The sequence below is a fragment of the Oncorhynchus mykiss genome, chromosome 9, assembly GCF_057628025.1.
Source record: "Oncorhynchus mykiss isolate SJ-2025 chromosome 9, ASM5762802v1, whole genome shotgun sequence".
Taxonomy (NCBI): Eukaryota; Metazoa; Chordata; class Actinopteri; order Salmoniformes; family Salmonidae; genus Oncorhynchus; species Oncorhynchus mykiss.
The window spans coordinates 17,549,877-17,573,324 of record NC_143030.1 but is presented as its reverse complement, the minus strand read 5'-3'; the positions used below and the strand labels follow the sequence as shown (position 1 = coordinate 17,573,324).

The 23,448-nt window shown below is 44.7% G+C and overlaps 1 protein-coding gene across 2 annotated transcripts; it reads right to left on the bottom strand.

Moving 5' to 3' along the window:
- Nucleotides 1-2,495: 2,495 nt before the first annotated feature.
- On the bottom strand, nt 2,496-22,503 carry LOC110532934 (ATP-sensitive inward rectifier potassium channel 10). 2 transcript variants are annotated; one of them, XM_090183607.1, is made up of 6 exons: nt 22,005-22,503; nt 14,388-15,148; nt 13,442-13,653; nt 11,264-11,395; nt 10,929-11,106; nt 2,496-4,489 (listed from the first exon to the last, which is right to left on the bottom strand). In XM_090183607.1, the coding sequence occupies exons 2-6, from the start codon at nt 14,860-14,862 to the stop codon at nt 4,065-4,067; spliced, it is 1,422 nt and encodes a 473-aa protein (XP_090039733.1). In that variant the 5' UTR covers nt 14,863-15,148; nt 22,005-22,503; the 3' UTR covers nt 2,496-4,064. The 2 variants fall into 2 exon arrangements, with proteins under 2 accessions (XP_090039733.1, XP_090039734.1); XM_090183608.1 differs by having other exon boundaries at nt 14,388-15,002; nt 22,005-22,161.
- Between the last annotated feature and the right edge of the window lie 945 nt (nt 22,504-23,448).

Genomic DNA, 23,448 nt, shown 5'->3' with positions numbered 1-23,448 from the left:
AAGGAGGCTCGCTGCTCATGTGCAACAAAGGTTTTCAGGAAGGGACCACTTAATTGCAGCAAAGTTGATGGACATCTCATTTTTCCCGACTTATGTACCTTATTTTCCCACCGCAGACCTCCAATGTGCTACCAGGCTATGGCCTGTGGGCAACCAGGAGAAGTGGAAAACAGAGCTGTCCACTCTCTACCGGCATCCTGAGCTGCAAAGAAAGACAGCACTTTCTTTATTGAAATCACTCTACAAGAACAACCTGCAGGATCACTTATCTGATACGGTCTCTCTTCTTAAAATCAAACCACTCCGATGACAACCGCAGAGTCAGAGAGAAACGTTTCCACCGTGGGCCAGAAAAGGTTAAATGCATTGTCCATTCTGTCAATCCAGCATGACTTCATACAGAGAATGCCAGACTTTGATGACAAAGTAATTGAGAAGTTTGCCCACGAGAAGGACTGCCGTGCCAAATTCCTGTTCAAGTGAGCACATCACAACAATGGCGAGTCCATAAATATGTCTAGTATGCTGCTGCATAAATGATGTAATATGCCAGGGAGATATGTATACTGTAGCTAAGAAAGTAATACTAAGTGTATGTTGTGTAGTAAGCTGTTAGTAGCCCATGTTTCTCATCCTGAGAATGTGGTCCCTTTCTCCCTTAGAACTTAGCCTACTGTTCTGACTTGGTGGGGCACATGTAGCCTATTGCCTGTTTTAGAGAAATCTCATCTTAGAATGTTTTAACAGCTTTAATAGTCTACTTACGTGCCCCCATTGTAAGAGCTTTCATTGTCTGCTTATGTGCCTACATCCGTCTCAGCTTGCTCATGTCTTAATCGAAATTACGGCTTGCCTCTTAACAGCTTATCGTCATATATATTGTTCAACAAAAAGTGTAGTGTTAGACCCATGTAATTACAGTCCATATTGCGAGGGTTGTTGTTTTTGTTGCTCAATGCGCTGTCAGTGCGTCTGTTTATTGTCTATAAAAGTTGATCCTCGTGATTGTATTGTTCTACCTTTTTAGACCACATAGACCTAATGAAATATTTAAAATGGTAGGCTAACCGCTGGTCGCTCTCTCGCTCTGTGGTGACTTAAAGAATAATAATGTTGAGGCCGAATTGCTGAATTTATCTGAACTAACATCTGCATTTCTGTCGCTCTCCACCTCATCGCAGCTCGTTTGCGTGCACTTGCTTATACTTAGAGCTAAGTGTTAATTATATAAGAAGAAACATTGTGAATTTACTGAACATGAATGTAATAATGTTTGTGTATGGTTCAAAGTCAAAACTCATGTCGACGTTCATTATTATTGAAGGAGAATGATGTTCTTAACCCAGTTACACAAATCACCAAGGTGTCAACAGAAACCATTTTTTTAAAGCATGTCAGCCATAAGCTCCACTCTCTGGACAGCTTGATGTAGACCCTAAACGTTTGTGGGCACCGTTTGTCACAGTTATAGTGCATTTCATGTATTGTTTAGAGTTGTGTAGTGGCTTCGCTGACATGCATCTAAAATGGGTTGTTTGCCCAACCAAGATTGACATTGTAAAATTGCCACTGTAATGTGATAACCATCTTGTGGGCTGACAGAAATACTTTCCCCAAAACCTTCTCAATTAAACTTTAACTGCAAAGCCTGCTTACCTGGCAGAAGTAAGCATATCATTTGTATATATTATTTGTTAGTAGCAAACTTTGCCTTTAAATGAGCAGCAGCAGTACAAAACCATATCAAGACCTGCACATTAGATGGCACACTAGATGGCACACTAGATGGCACACTAGATGGCACACTAGATGGCACACTATATGGCACACTAGATGGCACACTAAATGGCACACTAGATGGCGCAATTAACGACCCAGATGGGAATTACACTCCAAATGTTTTAGTTTTCTTACAGGCCTAAAAAATGTCTCTTCTGGTGTGATTTAAGCATTGACTTGGACTCAGAACATCCAATTCCGTTGTTTCTCTATGAACAATTGTATTTTTGAGAGTGAAAAAAATATATATTCTAAAACCAGGAGAACTACTACTGTGGAAACTAAATTTGGGAAAGAAATCACAGATTTTACAGGACCCCCATTAGAGTTGTTTATTAACCATTATTTACCAGGTATATTGACAGAAAACATAGTGCACTACTTTCTCTTGTACACTAAGGACACAGGGAAGAGTTGCAGGGGAGAAGAGAAGAGGCGACTGCCTATTTGAAAGCTAGAATAAAATGAGTAGCTCTCATGCTAAAACGTTGAGAGCTCTAGCTCCATCGTTCTCTATGGGGAAAAAACTACCATTTTTACTTTCGTCCCAGTTCTCCCCTACCTGCGGCACTCTGGGATTAAGAGTGCATTGTGCAAGTGTACAGCAACAAAAACCATGTGGTATATCTTTAGTGCATGTTTCCTTCAGTGCTGGTTTCACGGAAACCGACACAGGTGTGGCGGTTTCGTTTGACAGAGATGGGCCAATACAGAGCTGTTGTAAATCTGCACTTTTATTAAAAACAGACATTTCATTGTATATTATCTGTTCCAGTATTACAGATGGGACCTGGTCTGGGCAACACTTCATAGTATATTATCTGTTAGGGTGATGAGGTTGCAGTATTACAGATGGGACCTGGCCTGGCCAACACATTATAACCAATCACAGGCAATGGTAGCATTCTTGCCTGACTTCATTGCAGACGCCTGCCAGATCTCACAACGGGTGGATAGGTGTTTAACATATCAGCTAACCACACCATATGATATTGAAATCTGATGCTCGACTGCACAGACACTGGCACATCAAAAGGCACAGTTTAGTGGCACGTTTTAGAATGACCACAGGAGTGATCAGGTATTGAAGTACAGGAGGAATAACAAGTACATGCATATGAACATGCATATGTTAAAACACACATACATGCAGTCTCGCACGCACATTGACTGAAACATATAAATATGCTTGTGTACACAAACACCATCAAGTTAAAGTGCTTTTAGTATTGTTAACATACATATTTTCCAGTGAAAAAAAAATAAAAAAATAACAGAAACACTAAACATCAGGGTTGGAATGAATTACATGTCAATTCTAGTCAATTCAGGAAGTACACTGAAATTCCAATTCCAATTTCATTTCTCTTCGGTGCTTTTCAATGAGTGACAATGAACATTTGGAATTGGAATTTGGTTTACTTTCTGAATTTACCGGAATTTAAATGGAATGGACCCCAACCCTATTAAGCATATACTCAGATGAATAAGTACTGCTGGATATCGCATCGTTAGGGACAGATATATACGATATCATATATTCAATCAAAATCCTTAAAAAAAAAATTAAAAAATTAAATGATCCAGTATTTCCACTCTCATGTTCTGCAGACAGAGTACCTTTCTGTGTTAAAAACAGTAACAGTACAATGAATGCACAGGAGGATGGTGGTACCTTAATTGGGGAGGATGGGCTTGTGGTAATGGTTGGAGTGGAATAAGTGGAATGTTATCGAATGGTTTCCATGTGTTTGATGCCAATCCATTTACTCTGTTCCAGACATTATTATGAGCCGTCCTCCCCTCAGCAGCCTCCACTGCATGGTTCCTTTGATTATGTCCTCGTGAACCATGTTTTGTCCTGGTAAACCAGTCAACCTTGACCTTTCCAGTCACACAAAGTCTTCTTATAAAAAATACAGATAAATTAAGTTGAAAAAGCTTTCTTGTTCCATCTTTGATTACAGGACAGTAGACACAAATGGGGTGCATTTTGTTCCTTTGAATCCTTACAAGGGGCGATACAAACGCATAAAGTCCAAAAAAGGAGCGTGTGTTCACATTTCCCAACAGAGGAGCAGCTCATCTCTCATTCCTTCAACTTTTTATTCTCACTTGATAATTTTTCAATCTCCATACAGTCTCCTCTCCTTTCTCCTTTCTCGTAACTCTCTCATTCCATCTCATTCATGCTCTCTCTCTCTCTCTCTCTCTCTCTCTCTCTCTCTCTCTATCTCTCTCTCTCTCTCTCTCTCTCTATCTCTCTCTCCCTCCATCCTCTCTCTCTATACATTACTGATACGGACACTGAGGGGGCTACTGTCTCTCCCCCTCCCCCTGCCCCTCCCCCTGCCCCTCCCCCTCTCCTCCCCTCGATAGCTCTCCTCTAGTTTCATCTTCTCTGGGTCCGCCCCTTCCTCTGCGCCCCCTCTGCTGCTGCGGGACGAGTGCATGGCCGGGCTTGGGGGGGGGGCCTGTTTGAAGAGGGGCGGGGTTTTCGTTTTGTCCACCTTGTCGAAGAAGGTGAAGTCCGCCACATACTTCCCAGACGGGGACAGGGAGACCACGGGGGGGAACTCATACCCCCACAGGATCTCATCAGGCAGGTAGGAGGTGCGCACCTGGCAGGTGGCGGAGGTGGGCTCCACCGTGGCACTCATGATCACCAGCAGCTCAAAGTCTGCCAGATCCGGATCCGTCCATCCCCCTCCTAGAACACAGGTAGAGTGAATGAAAGATACAAATTTAGCACTAGAGATCCATAAAAAAAAACATTTGGATATATCAATAAAAGGCTATTTCTAAAGATACCGTCTGATTTCTCTACTGAATCCAGATCACAAAACAGATTTATTCTAAATTCCACGGTCACTTCCAAGCACAGACAGGATGAAACAGATATATATCCATTATCACTAAAAGCAAGAATGGGATAATAGCAATAAAATGATCATCTTTACTTTCCAACATAGACCGATTTCGCCACTAAATCCAGCCTTTTACCACATACATGGACTCTCTCGCAAACACAAAACACACCCCACACACTTACTGTACGCACAAATAGCTGCACCACAAAGGCCTATATAGGCTGCACAACTGCCTTCATTTTGCCTGACCCCAGGAGGAGTCGCTGCTGCCTTGAGTTACACCCCCTTTTTCCCTCAGAACAGCCTCAATATGTCAGGACATGGACTCTACAAGGTGTCGAACGTGTTCCATTCACACTCAGAATGGCACACATACACGATCCCATATCCGCAGGAAGTAGGGGTGCTGAGGGTGCTGCACCCTCTTAAAAATCTGAATTTAAAAAATAAATTATAGCAAAAATATTATTTTCAAACATATATATTTGTTCACAAAGTAGTGCACTGGGCCTTTACAGGATGTATTAGCTGCCCAATAAAACCATTTCAGCTCTGTTTTGGCAACAACAAAAAAGGTAGTTGTATAATTAAGAACAATATCTTGCAGGATTCAATAGTTGGAATTGTAAGCGTTGTTGCCCTGTTGCTTTCTCTGCAATCATCATTCTAATGGATTTTTTTTTATTTGATTTTATTTAACCAGGTAGGCAAGTTGAGAACAAGTTCTCATTTACAACTGCGACCTGGCAAAGATAAAGCAAAGCAGTTCGACACATACAACAACACAGATGGAATAAACAAACATACAGTCAATAATACAGTAGAAAAAGTCTATATACAGTGTGTGCAACTGAGGTAGGATAAGGGAGGTAAAGGCAATAAACAGGCCATGGTGGAGTAAGTAATTACAATATAGCAATTAAACACTGGAATGGTATATGTGCAGAAGATTAATGTGCAAGTAGAGATACTGGGGTGCAAAGGAGCAAGATAAATACATACAGTATGGAGATGAGGTAGTTGGATGGGCTATTTACAGATGGGCTATGTACAGGTGCAGTGATCTGTAAGCTGCTCTGACAGCTGGTGCTTAAAGCTAGTGAGGGAGATACCTGGTCTCCAGCTTCAGTGATTTTTGCAGTTCGTTCCAGTCAGTGGTAGCAGAGAACTGTAAGGAAAGGCAGCCAAAGTAAGAATTGGCTTTGGGGGTGACCAGTGAGATGTACCTGCTGGAGCGAGTGCTACGGTTGGGTGCTGCTATGGTGACCAGTGAGCTGAGATAAGGTGGGGCTTTACCTAGCAGGGACTTGTAGATGACCGGGAGCCAGTGGGTTTGGCGGCGAGTATGAAGCGAGGGCCAGCCAACGAGAGTGTACAGGTCGCTTTGGTGACAAAACAGATGGCACGGTGATAGACTGCATCCAATTTGTTGAGTAGAGTATTGGAGGCTATTTTGTAAATTATATTGCCAAAGTTGAGGATTGGTAGGATGGTCAGTTTTACGAGGGTATGTTTGGCAGCATGATTGAAGGATGCTTTGTTGCGAAATAGGAAGCCAATTCTAGATGTAATTTCGGATTGGAGATGCTTAATGTGAGTCTGGAAGGAGAGTTTACAGTCTAAACAGACACCTAGGTATTTGTAGTTGTCCACATATTCTAAGTCTTAACAGTCCAGAGTAGCGATGCTGGACGGGTGGGCAGGTGTGGGCAGCGATCGGTTGAATAGCATGCATTTAGTTTTACTTGCATTTAAGAGCAGTTCGAGGCCAAGGAAGGAGAGTTGAATGGCATTGAAGCTCGTCTGGAGGTTAGTTAACACAGTGTCTAACGAAGGGCCAGAGGTATACATAATGGTGTCGTCGCTTAGAGGTGGATCAAAGAATCACCAGCAGCAAGAGCAACATCATTGATGTATACAGAGAAAAGGGTCGGCCCGGGAATTGAACCCTGTGGTACCCCCACAGAGACTGCCAGAGGTCCGGACAACAGGCCCTTCGATTTGACACACTGAACTCTATCAGAGACGTAGTTGGTAAACCAGGCAAGGCAATCATTTGAGAAACCAAGGCTGTCAAGTCTGCCGATAAGAATGTGGTAATTGACAGAGTCAAAAGCCTTGGCCAGGTCGATGAATACGGCTGCACAGTAATGTCTCTTATCGATGGCTGTTATATAATTTAGGACCTTGAGCATGGCTGAGGTGTACCCATGACCAGCTCTGAAACCAGATTGCATAGCTGATTGTTAACTTGGCTTTCGAAGACCTTAGAAAGGCAGGGCAGGATAGATATAGGTCTGTAGCAGTTTGGATCTAGTTAGTCTCCCCCTTTGAAGAGGGGGATGACCGCGGCAGCTTTCCAATCTTTGGATTCTCAGACGATACGAAAGAGAGGTTGAACAGGCTAGTAATAGGGGTTGCAACAATTTCGGCAGATCATTTTAGAAAGAGAGGGTCCAGATTGTCTAGCCTGGCTGATTTGTAGGGGTCCAGATTTTGCAGCTCTTTCAGAACATCAGCTATCTGGATTTGGGTGAAGGAGAAATGGGGAGGCTTGGGCGAGTTGCTGTCGGGGGTGGTGGAGGGCTGTTGACCAGGGTAGGGTTAGCCCGGTGGAAAGCATGGCCAGCCGTAGAGAAATGCTTATTGAAACTCTCAATTATTGTGGATTTATCCGTTGTGACAGTGTTTCCTAGCCTCAGTGCAGTGGCCAGCTGGGAGGAGGTGCTCTTATTCTCCATGGACAGTTTCCCAGAACTTTTTGGAGTTTGTGCTACAGGATGAACATTTCTGCTTGAAAAAGCTAGCCTTAGCTTTCCTAACTGCCTGTGTATATTGGCTCCTAACATCCCTGAATCCAGAAAGAACAAAACCCTGTCCTCAAACATTTACATCAAAAGTTGCAAAGTTATGGGCAAAGACCCAAAACATCCACATCAAATGAATATTTGTCTTGATGAAATAACATGGAAAACAACCACTTTCTGTGCAGTTTTCATTTACCATCCTTACAAACCACTTAATGAAAACGTGCATTACTGTATTGTATATAGGCTGGTCATCTAGGTTAGAACCTGTAGACTTTCCATCACCATGAAGAAAAACAATGTTCAATACAGTAACTGAGTACATTGAGACATCAAGTGGTTTGTGATGATGTGGCTCAGTTGGTAGAGCATTGTGCTTGGAACACCAGGGTTGTGGGTTCAATTCCCACGGGGGATCAGTACAAAAAAGAATGAAAATATATGCACTCACTACTGTGTCTACTAAAAAGAATGAATAGACCATTTCAGTTTTCACATAGAAATAACTTGCATTTGCAAAGTATTTCAAGAAACTGGAAAACACATATCAAGCAAGTATTTGTATGTTTTTATGAGATTAACTGTTTTGTAGAGATAATTATCCGACTCAAGTTACAAATGCTGGTAAACACTCAAATACATTTAATTTAAAAAAATTTGCACCTTCCATGTCTCAATTGTCTCAGGGCTTAAAATCCTTCTTTTACCCGTCTCCTCCCCTTCATCTACACTGATTGAAGTGGACTTAACAAGTGACATCAATAAGGGATCATAGCTTTCACCTGGAATTCACCTGGTCAGTCTATGTCATCTGTGAAAACAGTCCTTAACTCTAACCTGGACCCAGGACTGCTCTCACTTCATAACACACGCACACACATACAAACGCTCACGCACAAATATCACACAATATGCACACAGACAAGCACACATAATGCATGATATGGTAGACTGTCTAGTCTATTCAGTCTCTAATGTTGTTCTTGACTACTGGTTTGAGCAGTTCTGACTGTGCTCTTCTGAACAGCCTTTACAACCTCTCTGCTCCTCTCTTCTCACTCCTGTTAAAAACTACAGTGTACTGAGGGGATTCACGTTAGTGCACTCATTGTAACCCCTTACTGAAACTCCTGACAGTGTCCCACCGTATTTGGCAAAATCCCCAACTCCCCCCCGTCCGTGTGCCCCCAAAGAGCTGCAGATATTTCCACAGAAATGCATCATGAGAATTTGAGAGCTGCCTTGAGAGGAGGCCAGATTAGAAGACAGATTCATAGATAATGCAGGGGCTATTGTCGTAGCATTATGTACTGTTAGTAGTTTGAGAGAGAGAGAGAGGAGAGAGAGAGAGAGAGACAGAGAGGGGAGAGAGAGAGAGAGAGAGAGAGGCGAGAGAGAGAGAGAGAGAGAGAGAGGAGAGAGAGGAGAGAGAGAGAGAGAGAGAGAGAGAGAGAGAGGAAAGAGAGAGAGAGAGAGGAAAGAGAGAGAGAGAGAGGAGAGAGAGAGAGGGGAGAGAGAGAGAGGCGAGAGAGAGAGAGAGAGAGGAGAGAGAGAGAGAGAGAGAGAGAGGAGAGAGAGAGGAGAGAGAGAGAGAGAGGAGAGAGAGAGAGAGAGAGAGAGAGGGAGGAGAGAGAGAGAGGAGAGAGAGAGAGAGAGGAGAGAGAGAGAGAGATGAGAGAGAGAGGAGAGAGAGAGAGAGAGAGATAGAGGGAGAGAGAGAGAGAGAGAGGAGAGAGAGAGAGCAGTAAAGGAGTAGAGAGGTAGATCAGGGATCAGTATGGGTCAGTAATAGCTCTGTGGTTAGTGGTGATGAGAGGCCTGCCCTCCTGTAAGAGGATCCCCCAGCTGTGTGTCAGCACCCCTCACTGTATCAGACTGTACCCCATTGTCTTTTAATGAGAAACCCTGGCACCCACTCACACACATTCCACTGACATACACACAGAGATGGAGAGAGAGAGACCCCTCTCCCGGTGTCATCGCCCAGACCCCAAAAATGTGACTACAATGGAGTGAACTAATAGGTATTTCACTCTACACTGAAGTGGACTATAATTAAATGGTGCATGGTGTAAAGTCTCATTTGCATTTTTCCCAGGGTGTCTTTTCTTTTTGAGTGAATTGTCGAGTTTACCACCCATGACTGTATTTGTTAGTGACACAGACATGGTTGGTGAATTATTTCCTTTTTTTAAGGCCTGTGGGTTTCACCTAGTAAGTTCCAAGGCGAATGTTATAATTAAAATGCAACTTTGGCAATATATAGTACTTACATATATCATAAGGCCTTGCTTTGATTGCTTAGTTTTACCCTAGCACAGTGGTGTTAGGAAACTCCTGGTTTACAGGCCACATCAGGCCTGCAAGTCACATTATGCTGGCTTGCAAAGTGATGAATGTGTAATTCCTACAGGAATCCAGACAGAGCTAGGATATCCAACAGTTGGAATCTTTATTCACCCTCAACCCTCATTCAGAAAGACTGTCGGGATAATGGAAATTGATAAAGGAGACTACCTAAACCATTTAAACTGGAACAGCCATTTCAATAACAGGTGCAATAAATCTAATTAACTAATTGAATTAGTTTAGAAAAATACATGTTATCTTTGTGAAGCATAACATCATTCAATCAGTCAATGTACATGCAAAAACACAGTAGTGCATTCTGGGAAATCTGATAATGATGGGTGTGGTTTTGATTGGACTGTTTTACTCTCCACAGTGTAAAACAATAACTCTGACTATTAACATCAACACTGGGGGTTCTTTTACACCGCTGAGTTCTAATTACACTCTTACAGAGTGATTTTAACTTCTGAATCGACACTGGCCGATTTGCTGTATATGCATTCACATATACAGTATGCACGCACATACGCAAACACAAAAAGGTTATTTTCAAATACAATCACTTTTTTGGCATAATTGTGGTCAATTTGCAGTGTACAAATCACTAGAATGATGTTCCCTACCATCCGCCCTACACTCCCCCTCCCCCCCCCATCCCTCTACTGTCCTGGCTCTGTTCCAAATGCCCTCTATCCATCACAGCAGTGACCTTTAATCTCCTAAATTCACCCTTCTCTTTCTCTCCACACGGATGGCTTTCCGTTCCCACAACCCGGCTGGCCCTCTCGTCCTACTGGTGATTAAGACATGGGACATGGTCAACTATAGCAACAACTTCACCTCCTTTACACAGACTGTAAGGTACTGTAGTTCACTACACCACTACTACAGCAGAACACTGAACCTGCCTGTCTATTTTACTTCCATGTCTTAGGTCACTTACAGTAATATCAAATTGGACCAATAGGACAAGAACACTGGACCGTAACTACACTATACCTGCCTATGGAACTGGTAACCTTCAAGTTTTAGGTCATGAAATAGGACCAATTGAAGGAGAACACACAACACAAATAACTGAAAATGTGAACATTAAGCTACTGTATGTAATCATTCCTACCCTTGGCAGCCCAGGCTCTGAGCGGGCTGCTGTCGTCTATGATGTGGTAGAAGGTGAGGGGGAGGATGAGGAAGGGGCTGTCGCTGGACGTGTCCACCTGGAAGGGAACGTTCCTCTGGTCCAGACGCATCGTCTCCCCCTCCTTGGTCTGGGACGTCTGGAGCAACTTCCCCGTCACCTAGGAGCCAAATTGAGTCATTTGATTAGGGGACATGTGTAAGGATTCTGAAAAGAGGAGCGTCGATGGAAAATGACAACTGCGTCATTCTCACAGACAGACAGACACACAGAGACACACACACACACACACACACACACACACACTGTGTCTCTACCGAGCAGCCCAGCAGCAGGCTCTTGCGCATGTTAGCCACACGGATCATGAGGCAGGGTCGGCCCTCGTGATTGGACACCACAGCGTACTGACTGAACTTCACTGTCTCTCCTCTCTTCTTGGGCCGCGCCACCTGGGGACAATGGGGAAGAGTGTGTCAGAGCCACACAGTGTAGCATGATGAACTCCACTACCCACAATGCTCTCTGGAACATATCCAGTTTGAGTAAATATTATTGTGCTGCACAGCCTGCTGTAAGTCTCCTTATCAATACACACAGGGCATGAACTTCCTATGATCTTAACCTCCGCCCCCAACACGCACACAGAAACACACACACACAGACACACATATAGATAACTCTGACCCTGAGTGAGAGATAGAGAGGGCAGCAGATAATTCATGTTATAGAGGGTTAGAATGATAAGAGGGAAGAGGAGAAAGGGAGCGGGGGAGAGAGAGGGGGGAGAGGGGGAGAGAGAGAGAGAGAGAGAGGGGAAGAGAGATAGAGGGGGGAGAAAGGGGGAGAGAGAAATGGGGATAGGGGGAGAGAGAGAGAGAGAGAGGGGGGGAGAGAGAGAGGGGTGGAGAGCAAGAGAGAGGGGGAGAAAGAGAGAGGGGGGGGGAGCTGGATAGTAAACACTGATGTATGTATTGACTATGGATGGATGCAGTGCACATGTGACCCGATTTAGGAAACTAGTCACGACTTCACAGCAGAGCCATTTGAATATAAATCTTCTTTTTTTTTAATCAAAATGCGTTTTTTTTGCAGAAATGCTTTCTCGAACATGTGAACTTTCATAACAAACTTGTATGCCATCTCTAAATACAAATACAATTGTTAAATTACGAGCCTTGTTGGTTAAGCCACAAAAAAGTGAGCAACCTTCCCACTAGCCAGGATTGGCTGAGATAATGAGCGGGCTGGACATGCCAAGATAGGAGAGAGGATTGGTCTGCCATATAGAGGGCTTCTGTTTATTTGAGCTCGTCAGTCTGTGTTGGTAATCCTGTCGAACACGCCTTTTTAAAAATGTACTATGTAGTGGAGCTGCATAAGTGTTGCTCTCCATTTTCTGGAGGATTAAGTTTTGAAATCATGTATACAAGTAAGATAGTCTAGTGTTAGCTAGTAGCTACGTTTTCAGATATTATATGTTTCTAATTTTGACAAAGTGGTTTCGTTTCAAGCTAAAGTGTACTGTTAGCTAACTGTTAGCTCCCTAGCTGATGTTATTATTTGTTTCCCAGAGCAGTTGTTGCCACTTTGTTAATTGTTGCTTATCTAGCTAACGTTAGCTGGCTGGCTCGTTAGCGAACGTTATGCGATGTGTGTGATCTTAAACGTTGTTTACCTAGCTAGGTTCATTGTTTACCCAGCTAGCTATATGTCTTAAGCTAAAGTCTACTGTTAGCTAGCTAACGTTAACTGCTCCCTAGAGGACGTTATTATTCATTTCCCAGAGCTGTTTGCTTTTGTAGTTAGAGCCTAATGTTAGGTATTGCTGGCACTTTGTTCATTGTTGTTTTAACTAGCTAACGTTAGCTGGCTGGCTCATTAGCTGACGTTACGTGACATGTGTACTGTACAACACTCGTTGAATATGGCCGGTGTCAGTAAAAGACTGCAAAAAAGCGTAATGAAATTGTTGCCAGCAGAGCTGGTTAGGCTGTTTTCATGTTATCCAGAGGTAAACAAATCATCGGCCAGAGCGTCAAGTGTGCGCTTCGAGAGCGAAACAAGATGGGTGGAGCTAAAGCTTAAGAGGGTGTGAACGATGCTGAATGGGTGTAGACAACGAAGAGCTCTTCACTTGACACCAAAATATTCAAAGGCGATTTTCTCAAAAGTGAATTTACAAGTTGATCAACTTTCAAAGAATAATTGCTTTCCCATTGTTCCTTAAATGCCATGTATGATATACCATTTTGTAGCTCAGAGTCTCTACTTTTATCCAATGTAAAAAACACCTTTTCACATTTTGCTACATAAGACCGAATCCAGGTGGTCAGTCACATATTATGGCACTGAAAATTTGACGTGATGTGTAGATCCAGATTTTTCAGTGAAATACTGTATATCCATACTGTTTAGTGGTGGTTTACTTTATCAATGAATGTGATGTATGGTAAAGTGAACATCTTATCGTTCTGCCCAGGGGAAGGGTGAGGTACCTTGGCGAGGAAGGTTCCAGTGATGAAGATCTCAAGCACCATGGTGATGACCAGCTGGAGGATGAGGAGGATGATGGCGGCGGGACATTCCTCTGTGATGCAACGGAAACCGTAGCCAATTGTGGTCTGCGACTCCAGTGAGAAGAGGAACGCCCCCGTCAGAGTCTGCACCTGCATCACACACGGGGTGTGGTTGGACGGAGGGTCAAACTCTGGAGGGAGGGGTGGAGAAGGGAGGCACAGGGAGGCAAGGTTGTGAGATTGATATGGAAAGCAAAAGGTACAAAGATTATAGGGGAGGTACAACTGATTGTATTGGTATTTTGAGGTATTATTGTTCTCAAATGCCTTAGAATTCTGTCTCTCCCTCTCTTTCCCTTCCCTCCATCCTCACATAGCAGTGCCACCAGGTACCACAGAACCCCTCCCCTCCCACCTTCTCTCCCCCCATCCCTCTCTCCCTCTCTCTCCTCTTCCTCCATCCTCACCTAGCAGGTCTCCATGCACCAGCGCCACCAGGTACCACAGAACCCCTCCCCTCCCACCTTCTCCCCCCCATCCCTCTCTCCCTCTCCCTCTCTCTCCCCTTCCTCCATCCTCACCTAGCAGGTCTCCATGCACCAGCGCCACCAGGTACCACAGAACCCCTAACCTCCTACCTTCTCCCCCCCCATCCCTCTCTTCCTCTCCCTCTCTCTCCCCTTCCTCCATCCTCACCTAGCAGGTCTCCATGCACCAGCGCCACCAGGTACCACAGAACCCCTCCCCTCCCACCTTCTCCCCCCCATCCCTCTCTCCCTCTCCCTCTCTCTCCCCTTCCTCCATCCTCACCTAGCAGGTCTCCATGCACCAGCGCCACCAGGTACCACAGAACCCCTAACCTCCTACCTTCTCCCCCCCCATCCCTCTCTTCCTCTCCCTCTCTCTCCCCTTCCTCCATCCTCACCTAGCAGGTCTCCATGCACCAGCGCCACCAGGTACCACAGAACCCCGAACAGGAACCAGGTCCCGGCGAAGGTGGCCGAGAACAGGAAGAGCTTGTAGCGCCACTGCATGTCCAGGAAGGTTGTCCAGATGTCACGCAGGTACATCGCCCCACGCCCGCTCACATGCTCGATGTGCACGTTGCTGTGCCCGTCCTTGGAGAGAACGCGCCGTCTCCGTCGGAGTGCGCAGACCGCCGTCGCTGCCCCCCCTGCCGTTGCTGCCCCCCCTGCCGTTGCTGCCCCCGCTGCCGTCGCTGCCCCCCCTGCCGTCGCTGCCCCCCCTGCCGTCGCTGCCCCCCCTGCCACAGTTGCCACCCCCACCCCTTCCGCCCCCCCTGCCCCCAGCAGCGGCTTCAGAACCTCCGTCTGTGTCATGGAGTGACACACCTTCTGGGGGGAGGAGCCGCGCGAGGAGGGGGGAGTGGCCGACGTCATGGCTGCAGCTTTATCAGGGGAAGAAGGGAGGGAGGGTGGGAGGGGGAGTTGATGATGGAGGAGTGAGGTAGGGGGTGAAGGGGGATAGAATTGATAAATGGGAAAGGACTTGACAGTGGAAATTAGAGTGAGGGAGAGAGCTGAAGAGGGAGAGAGGTGAGAGGGAGAGGAGTGAGGGTGAGGGGTGAGGAGGGAGAGGGGTGAGGAGGGAGAGGGGTGTGGGGGGAGAGGAGGGAGGAGGGAGATGAGTAAAACGGGAGAGAGATGAAGAGAAAGAGGAGTGAAACTGGAGAAAGATGAAGAGGGAGAGGAGTGAGGGGTGGGGAGAAGGAGGGGTGAAGAGGGAGAGGAGTGAGGGGTGGGGAGAAGGAGGGGTGAAGAGGGAGAGGAGTGAGGGGTGGGGAGAAGGAGGGGTGAAGAGGGAGAGGAAGAGATAAATATTGTGCAAAGTCAAAGTTGATGAAAAACAAGTTCAAAAGATTTTGTGAGAAAGGAGAGAAGAGGAAAGGAAGAGAGAGGTTGTTAACGGGAGGAATGGAAGAGGTGACAGGAGTGGAACATTCGGGGTGTGGGGGGAGGAAGACATGAAGAAAGGGATAGAAAGAGAGGGACATTATAAATGGGACACACTTTTTCAAGTGGACAGATGCAGGCCTGTGGCTGTCAATGTGCTCCAAACTCTCTGTCACTCTCTCTCTCTTCATCCTTTTCTTTTCAGACAGAGCAGCAGCTGCCTTTTCAAAGTAAAAGCCCCCTTTCAGTGCAAAGTCACAGCTGTCTTTTCCTTTTAAAAGCCCCTCTATAATGCTAAGGCGCTCAGATGTGTCTGCAGCGTATCACGCTGGCTGGATCAAGAGGGACCAAACAAGGCTTACGTATTCCCCTTCCGAAACCAGGAACAGAAAAGCCACATGTAGCCTAGTATCTGGAGCACAGGAGGATGGTGGCAACTTAATTGGGGACGGGCTCGTGGTAATGGTTGGAGCGGAATCGGTGGAATGGTATCAAATACATCAAACACATGGTTTCCACATGGTTTCCACCTGGTTTCCACATGGTTTCCACATGGTTTCCACATGGTTTCCACCTGGTTTCCACATGGTTTCCACATGGTTTCCACCTGGTTTCCACATGGTTTCCACATGGTTTCCATATGGTTTCCACATGGTTTCCACATGGTTTCCACCTGGTTTCCACATGGTTTCCACATGGTTTCCACATGGTTTCCACCTGGTTTCCACATGGTTTCCACATGGTTTCCATATAGTTTCCACCTGGTTTCCACATGGTTTCCACATGGTTTCCACCTGGTTTCCACATGGTTTCCACATGGTTTCCACATGGTTTCCACCTGGTTTCCAGATGGTTTCCCTGTGTTTGATGCCATTCCATTTACTCCATTCCAGACATTATTGTGAGCCGTCCTCCCCTCTGCAGCCTCCACTGGTCTGGATCAACCATGTATGAATGGGCTTTGATCCCTGACACAATCTACTTCTCTTTCATTATCCCTTTTTCCCTAATGAAATAAAAATGAACGTTTCAATCGTCTTACTGCCTTACACATAGTGGTACTGCTTTACACTTAGAGTTCAAACTATGTCCTCACCACGTTGATGATTAGCCCCATACTGCCCCTGTCTACTACCATGTGCAGCTCCAACATGATCTCATTTTCACCGTCCAATAAATGCTTATCTGTGTCAGAGAATTACGCGGTGTGGTTTGTGGACGCAGTACAGCAGGAGAAAAGAGCCTGTCCAAATCAAAAGAAATGTTATTTGTCACGTGATGAATACAACGGGTGTAGACTTCACAGTGAAATGACTTACTTACAAGCCCTTAACCAACAACGCAGCTTTAAGAACATAAGAGTTAAGAAAATATTTACTAAATATACTAAAGTTAAAAAAGTAACATAATAAAATAACAGTAGCGAGGCTATATACAGGGAGGCCCGGTACCGAGTCAATGTGCGGGGTACAGGTTAGTCCAGGTAATTGAGGTAATATGTAGGGTAAAGTGACTATGCATAGATAATAAACAGCTAAAAGCAGAAGTATAAAAAATCCAAATAGTCCAGGTAGCCATTTGATTCATTGTTCAGAACTCTTATGTCTTGGGGGTAGAAGCTGTTAAGGAGCTGGAGTCTTTGACCATTTTTAGGGCCTTCCTGACACAGTCTGGTACAGAGGTCCTGGGTAGCAGGAAGCTTGGCCCCAGTGATGTACTGGGACGTACGCACTACCCTCTGTTTGCTCTCTATCAGGGCCAAGATGCCTCTTTTTCTCCTTGGGGATATGGAGACTTGCTGTTTGTGTGTGACTTTGGCCCGAGCATCCTTCTAGACTTTGTTCTGTATCCTCATCTGGACTTTCTCTATCTCGCTCTCTAACTCTCTATCTCTCTATCTATCTCTATATATATCTTTATTTCTCCATCTCTCTCTCTATCTCTCTCTATCTCTCTATCTATCTCTCTATCTCGCTCTCTCTATCTATCTCTCCATCTCTCTCTCCCCCTCTCTCTCTCTCTATCTCTCTCTCTCTCCCTCTCTCCCTCTCTCTCCTTGGCTAAATGGTCCTTTTGTCTCTGCCTGCCTCTGCTTTCCAGACCAATAAAAAAATAACCAACTAAAACAAAAGGCAGAGAACTAGGCGATCTGATACGCTCTCTACTTTCTGACCTTTCTCTCTGTGTCCCCACTCGCTTACTCTATTCTCTCTCCCCCTCTTTCCTCCCCCCTTCCTCCCTCTCTCCCTTCATCTCTCTGGTGCTGAAGCTCACACTGTGAGTATGAATAGGGATCTGTGTAGATTTCTGTGCTCAGAATACTAAATGGGGGCGGGGGGTTGAGGAGGCGGGGCTTCGGATAGGCGAGTGTGATAGGCCGAGTACATTCACAGCTGCCCTCTGAACCCTATTGAGGCCTCGCCCACACATACAGTAAACACACATTCACATGTACAGCGACATACACAACACGGCCGTCTCAATATATCAATGTTGATCTTTCCCAAACAACACTTACTATTATTATTATTATTATTTTCCCTTCGTTTAGTATTCCTTTTAACACTTCTGTGTCTTCCTCTCCGCTATATTCTCTCTCCTTTTGAATCAAAGTATGCACTGTAACAAAAGATTTGTTGACTCAATTTACATAGGTTTGTTACCATCCTGCCTTAAAATGTCATGTCAAGTCCAATCCGGATTTCGTGTGGTGATTAAGAGGGGTTGGGTTAAATGCGGAAGACACATTTCAGTTGAATGCATTCAGTTGTACAACTGACTAGGTGTCCCCCTTTCCCTTCCCTTCCCTCCCTTTCTCCCTCTCGCCATCTCTCTCTCACTCTGTCCTGTGTGCACAAGAATTCTTTGTTTAGAGAGATGAAAGGGACAAAAGCCACCATTGAAAAATACGACTGAGTGAGAGAGAGGGAGAAAGTGTGTGTGTGTGAGCGCGCATTGGCTTGTGTGACCGAGTGATCCTATGTGAGTATGTGTTCAAGTGTGTGAGGGGGCAGAGAAGGGGAAAGAGGACTTGGATTAAGAGGAGAGAGAGAGAGAGAGAGAGAGAGAGAGAGAGAGAGAGAGAGAGAGAGACAGAGAGAGAGAGAGAGAGAGAGAGAGAGAGAGAGACAGAGCGAGAGAGAGAGAGAGAGAGAGAGACAGAGAGAGAGAGAGAGAGAGACAGAGAGAGAGAGAGAGAGAGAGAGAGACAGAGAGAGAGAGAGACAGAGAGAGAGAGAGAGAGAGAGAGAGAGAGAGAGAGACAGAGCGAGAGAGAGAGAGAGAGAGACAGAGAGAGAGAGAGAGAGAGAGACAGAGAGAGAGAGAGAGAGACAGAGAGAGAGAGAGAGAGAGAGAGAGAGAGAGAGAGAGAGAGAGAGACAGAGCGAGAGAGAGAGAGAGAGAGAGAGAGAGAGAGAGAGAGAGAGAGAGACAGAGAGAGAGAGAGAGAGAGAGACAGAGCGAGAGAGAGAGAGAGAGGGTATATAGAGACAGATTGATGACAAAAGATACTCATTAGTATTCCTGAGCAGTGTGATCCACCGTACTCCTTCCTGTCTCTCTGTGTGCACCCTTCCAATTCCCCTGCACAACCCCTGCACAACACTCCAACCACCTCCGAGCTACCCATGAAAACACTCCAAAAATTGCCCCACAACACTAAAAGGACCCTGCAAACAGAAAAACGACTTTTCAACCAAAATGAATCAACATTGATGTACCCAGCCAGGTGTGAAGTGGAGAAACTTTGCTGCTGCCCTGTGCTCCAGTTGGGGTGATGTGAATGAGTTTGAGAGTCTCGTGTACCCTACATATTCACTCAACCACCCCTCTAACGGACAGATTCAAGCAACAATCAAGTCTTGTATATTACACATGAACAGTATAAGGTGTACCAATCCCCACACAGCCTCTGCAACCAAGCACTGGCACAACTTCTTCATTAACCAAACTATTTGTGTTCCTGGTACTCAAACTACCCACAAATTGACACTTGAGAAGCAAGCCCATCTTGCACACTGTACCTGTACGGGGTAACTCAGGGACATTTGACATTTACGTTTTAGCAGGCGCTCTTATCCAGAGCGTTAAGTGCCTTGCTCAAGGTCGGATTGACAGATTGTTCACCTAGTCGGCTGGGGGATTCGAACCAGCAACCTTTCGGTTACTAGCTCTTAACCGCTAGGCCACCTAGGCCTCACTACTTACACACGCTGTGTGTTCCCTACATTCGAGATACATTGAATCGTTTTAGTAGACCCTTGCCAGCCTTTCAACAACAAGAGCAACCACAGAGGGAGAAAACAAAACAGCTTAACAGTATCTAACTCGTTTAATGCATCCCAACTTCAATTTTGAGGTTTTTAGGGTCCATTTTACACATTGTAGACTTGACTTGTAAACCGCAGCCAGGGAGTGTTCTGGAATGTCCAATTTAAACCCTAATCATTGTGCCAGAGAGGAGATTGATGTTATAGTGCCAGAGTTGGTGCCAGAGGTCATTTTGTCGGCACCCTCCCAGTATCCATGGTGATCGTCCTCAATGTGTCCCGGGTCAGGTTGCCTTCCTACAGGTGTGAGTTAGAACCCTTATCAACACGAATACAGTCTACAGCAACGTGTTTTTATGCCTTCATTCTTCTGCAGTTTTAGACCGAGACGAACTGAGGTCCCACTTTAAACTTGAAATCATTGGCTACTTTAATAATGTTTACATATGTTGCATTACTCATCTCATATGTTTATACTGTATTTTATACCATCTATTGCATCTTGTCTATGCCGCTCTGTCGTTGCTCACCCATATATTTATATGTATATATTTGTATTCCTTTACTTCGATTTTTGTGTATTGGGTAGTTGTTAGATTACATGTTCGGTAAATTGTTAGATTAGATGTTAGATATTGCTGCATTGTCGGAACTAGAAGCACAAGCATTTCACTACACTCGCATTAACATCTGCTAACCATGTGTGTGTGACCAATAAAATGCCTTTTGATTTAAACAAAGTACAGATTATCAAGCGCTTATACAGCATTCACTGTAAAAATACGTTTATATGTTTTTATGGGAGCTTAGTTGCAGCACATTACCGTAATGAAGGTACTGTACGTTACCGTCATTTCCAAAGAGACCGTAAAAGTACATTTACGGTAACATACTGTACTTATTTTTACAGTAAGTTACAGGTGCCAGTAAGTTAACAAAAAACAACAGGATTTTTTTTTACAGTGGACATAAAGGCTTCGTAAACACTACATAAATGCTTCACAAATCATCTATAAGTTTATGTCATACTCTATAAAGGGTGTATAAACATGCATAATGCCTTATGTCTTTGGCAATTCAGCCTAGAGTGGGAATGGTTATGTCACCCTTTATACACCATTTATAGAGTTTGACATGTGCTTATAGATGATATGTGTAGCATTTATGTAGTGCTTATGAAGCCTTTTGCAATTTTATAGCCTTTATAATTTGTACTTCATATAAAGTGAAACCGGAAGAGAATGAATAATCAATGTGACAATTAAATCAAAATTATACAATTCTAATCAAGTACTGTTACTAAATACTTACATTTTTATTGATTGAAAATGCAGAGTATGTTGAAAACGTAATAACGGTCACAAGAAAACTTCCCTTGAGATGATGTCCCAATATTATTTTACAAGGTGTGATGGGGGGGGGAAACATGATTCCAGCATCTCTAATCTAAACGGTCATTTTAGTCACATACAGGTGTCCACAAACTCCAGCTCCACTTATAAGTGCCACACGCACAGTGGGCACCAACCAGTACCGTAAAAGCACTGATAAGCCAAATAGCATTCTCATCCTGTTCTCTGTGTGTGGGGGGCACCTGTGCTCTCTGCCCATGTCCTTTTTGCGTACTAAGCCAAATAGCATTCTCATCCTGTTCTCTGTGTGTGGGGGCACCTGTGCTCTCTGCCCATGTCCTTTTTGCGTACTAAGCCAAATAGCATTCTCATCCTGTTCTCTGTGTGTGGGGGCACCTGTGCTCTCTGCCCATGTCCTTTTTGCGTACTAAGCCAAATAGCATTCTCATCCTGTTCTCTGTGTGTGGGGGGCACCTGTGCTCTCTGCCCATGTCCTTTTTGCGTACTAAGCCAAATAGCATTCTCATCCTGTTCTCTGTGTGTGGGGGGCACCTGTGCTCTCTGCCCATGTCCTTTTTGCGTACTAAGCCAAATAGCATTCTCATCCTGTTCTCTGTGTGTGGGGGGCACCTGTGCTCTCTGCCCATGTCCCCTTTTACGTACTAAGCTAAATAGCGTTCTCATCCTGTTCTCTGTGTGTGGGGGGCACCTGTGCTCTCTGCCCATGTCCTCTTTACGTACTAAGCTAAATAGTGTTCTCATCCTGTTCTCTTTTGTAACTTAATAGGTGTAACTTTTAATCAAGCTCGGGCCTTTTTATACTCCACCAGATCGATGTAACTCCCTGCCGTCTCTCAGGTGAACAATCCCCAATTAGCTTTGCTGCTAACAACTTATACGTATTCTGTAAGATAACAATAATCAAACCATTGTTGATGATCTAGTAAGCTAATGAAAGCAAACTGAATGTAGGCACATGAATTAGAATGTGTGTGTCATCACTTACCTTTTGTTGCAATTGTTGAATGCAATTTTGAGACTTTTAAAAGTGTTTGTATCCCCCAAAACACATTTACAAAATGTATGTTATGACCAATTTGCCTATTTGTTGACTTTTTACTCAGTGCGACGTCATGGATTGGAGGAATGCGCACTTGTTGACAGTTCTCTCACACGCATGAGCACGAGACACCCAACTTTCATTGTCTACAGATTTCCATCCTGATTGTGGTTTGAGATATTGCCATTATAATTCTAATATGCCTGACAATAAAACCATTTTTACCAACCGTTAAAATCAACAAGTTTCTGTAGCCTACGAATCTAATCCCGAATTTACCAAAGACAAATCAATGGTTTCTCTAAGACTGAAGTGTCAGTCGGTACCGGTTCCGGTTGAACGTTACAGAGTTATTATGTAATAAAATAGTTGCAATGTCCCCCGTTGCATCTCGAAGTGTGATGGTTCGCGGGTTCATGTAGAAGTTGAATTGTCCTCTTCTCTCAAGTTTTCACTTGTCTCTCCTTATAAATGAAAAAGTATTCAGTCACTCAACTGGACTCAGGACATTTTAATTCATTAATTCAACTCTCCTCCCAGCTTCTCCTCCCACCCTTTCTCTCTCTCTCTCTCTCTCTTCTCTCTCTCTCTCACCCTTTCTCTCTCTCTCTCTCTCTCTGTCTCTCTCTCTCTCTCTCTCTCTCTCTCTCTCTCTCACCCTGTTCACTGTAAATGGGTCCCTTGTTAAGGGTTCCCCGACTGTTCAGCCATTGTCAACTTTCTCATGTAAATGTCTGATGGTTAAGATACACGCCTGGAAGTTATTTCACTGTTAGAACGCGTGGAGGTAGCCTATTTACAAATCAGAATGAACAACAGACACTTTATTCTGGACTTGGCTCCTCGCAATTTTGCGTCGGCAAAGTTGGCCAACAGTTTGACTGAATAATGTCGGCTTCGCTCTGTGAGGCCATGCCATGTCCGCCTGCAAGGAGAGAAACGCTACACGTGCTCCCGCCGCGACGGACATCACAGGAACTGTCCTGAATAATGATTGAAGAAGAAAAACAAGATCACTGGACAGTTAGGTCTACCCAGAACAATGAAAACGCTAGAACCTCCATGTCTTGTTACAGTTAATATCAATGCCTATAACTTATCTTATAGAATCAGGTTAATTGGAAAAAATGAAAGGACAACTTGATGAAAGACCCCATGTGAAGTTTGTTTTGGCGGGAGCTGGATTTACAGCGCGCCCCAGCTGAGCGACCATGGTGGGAGGCAGATGCATGAATAAACCTGAGTTGCACGATATTTGCTGGACCTTTTTCACACGAGCATCAATCTCACGGACCCACCCACCCGCCAGCGCGTGTTGTTCCATCCTGTAGTCTCCGGTCCCGCTGAGAGTTGTTTCCTCATCTGTGCACGGGCACCTAAAGGTGTGTGT

Excerpts from the sequence above, each read along its gene's own strand:
- LOC110532934 (XM_090183607.1), bottom strand. The coding sequence starts at position 14,862 with ATGACGTCGGCCACTCCCCCCTCCTCGCGCGGCTCCTCCCCCCAGAAG. Across the intron at positions 13,654-14,387 it reads GGTGCATGGAGACCTGCTAG|AGTTTGACCCTCCGTCCAAC; the intron begins GTGAGGATGGAG and ends CCCTCCCTCCAG. Across the intron at positions 11,396-13,441 it reads CTGGAACCTTCCTCGCCAAG|GTGGCGCGGCCCAAGAAGAG; the intron begins GTACCTCACCCT and ends CATTGTCCCCAG.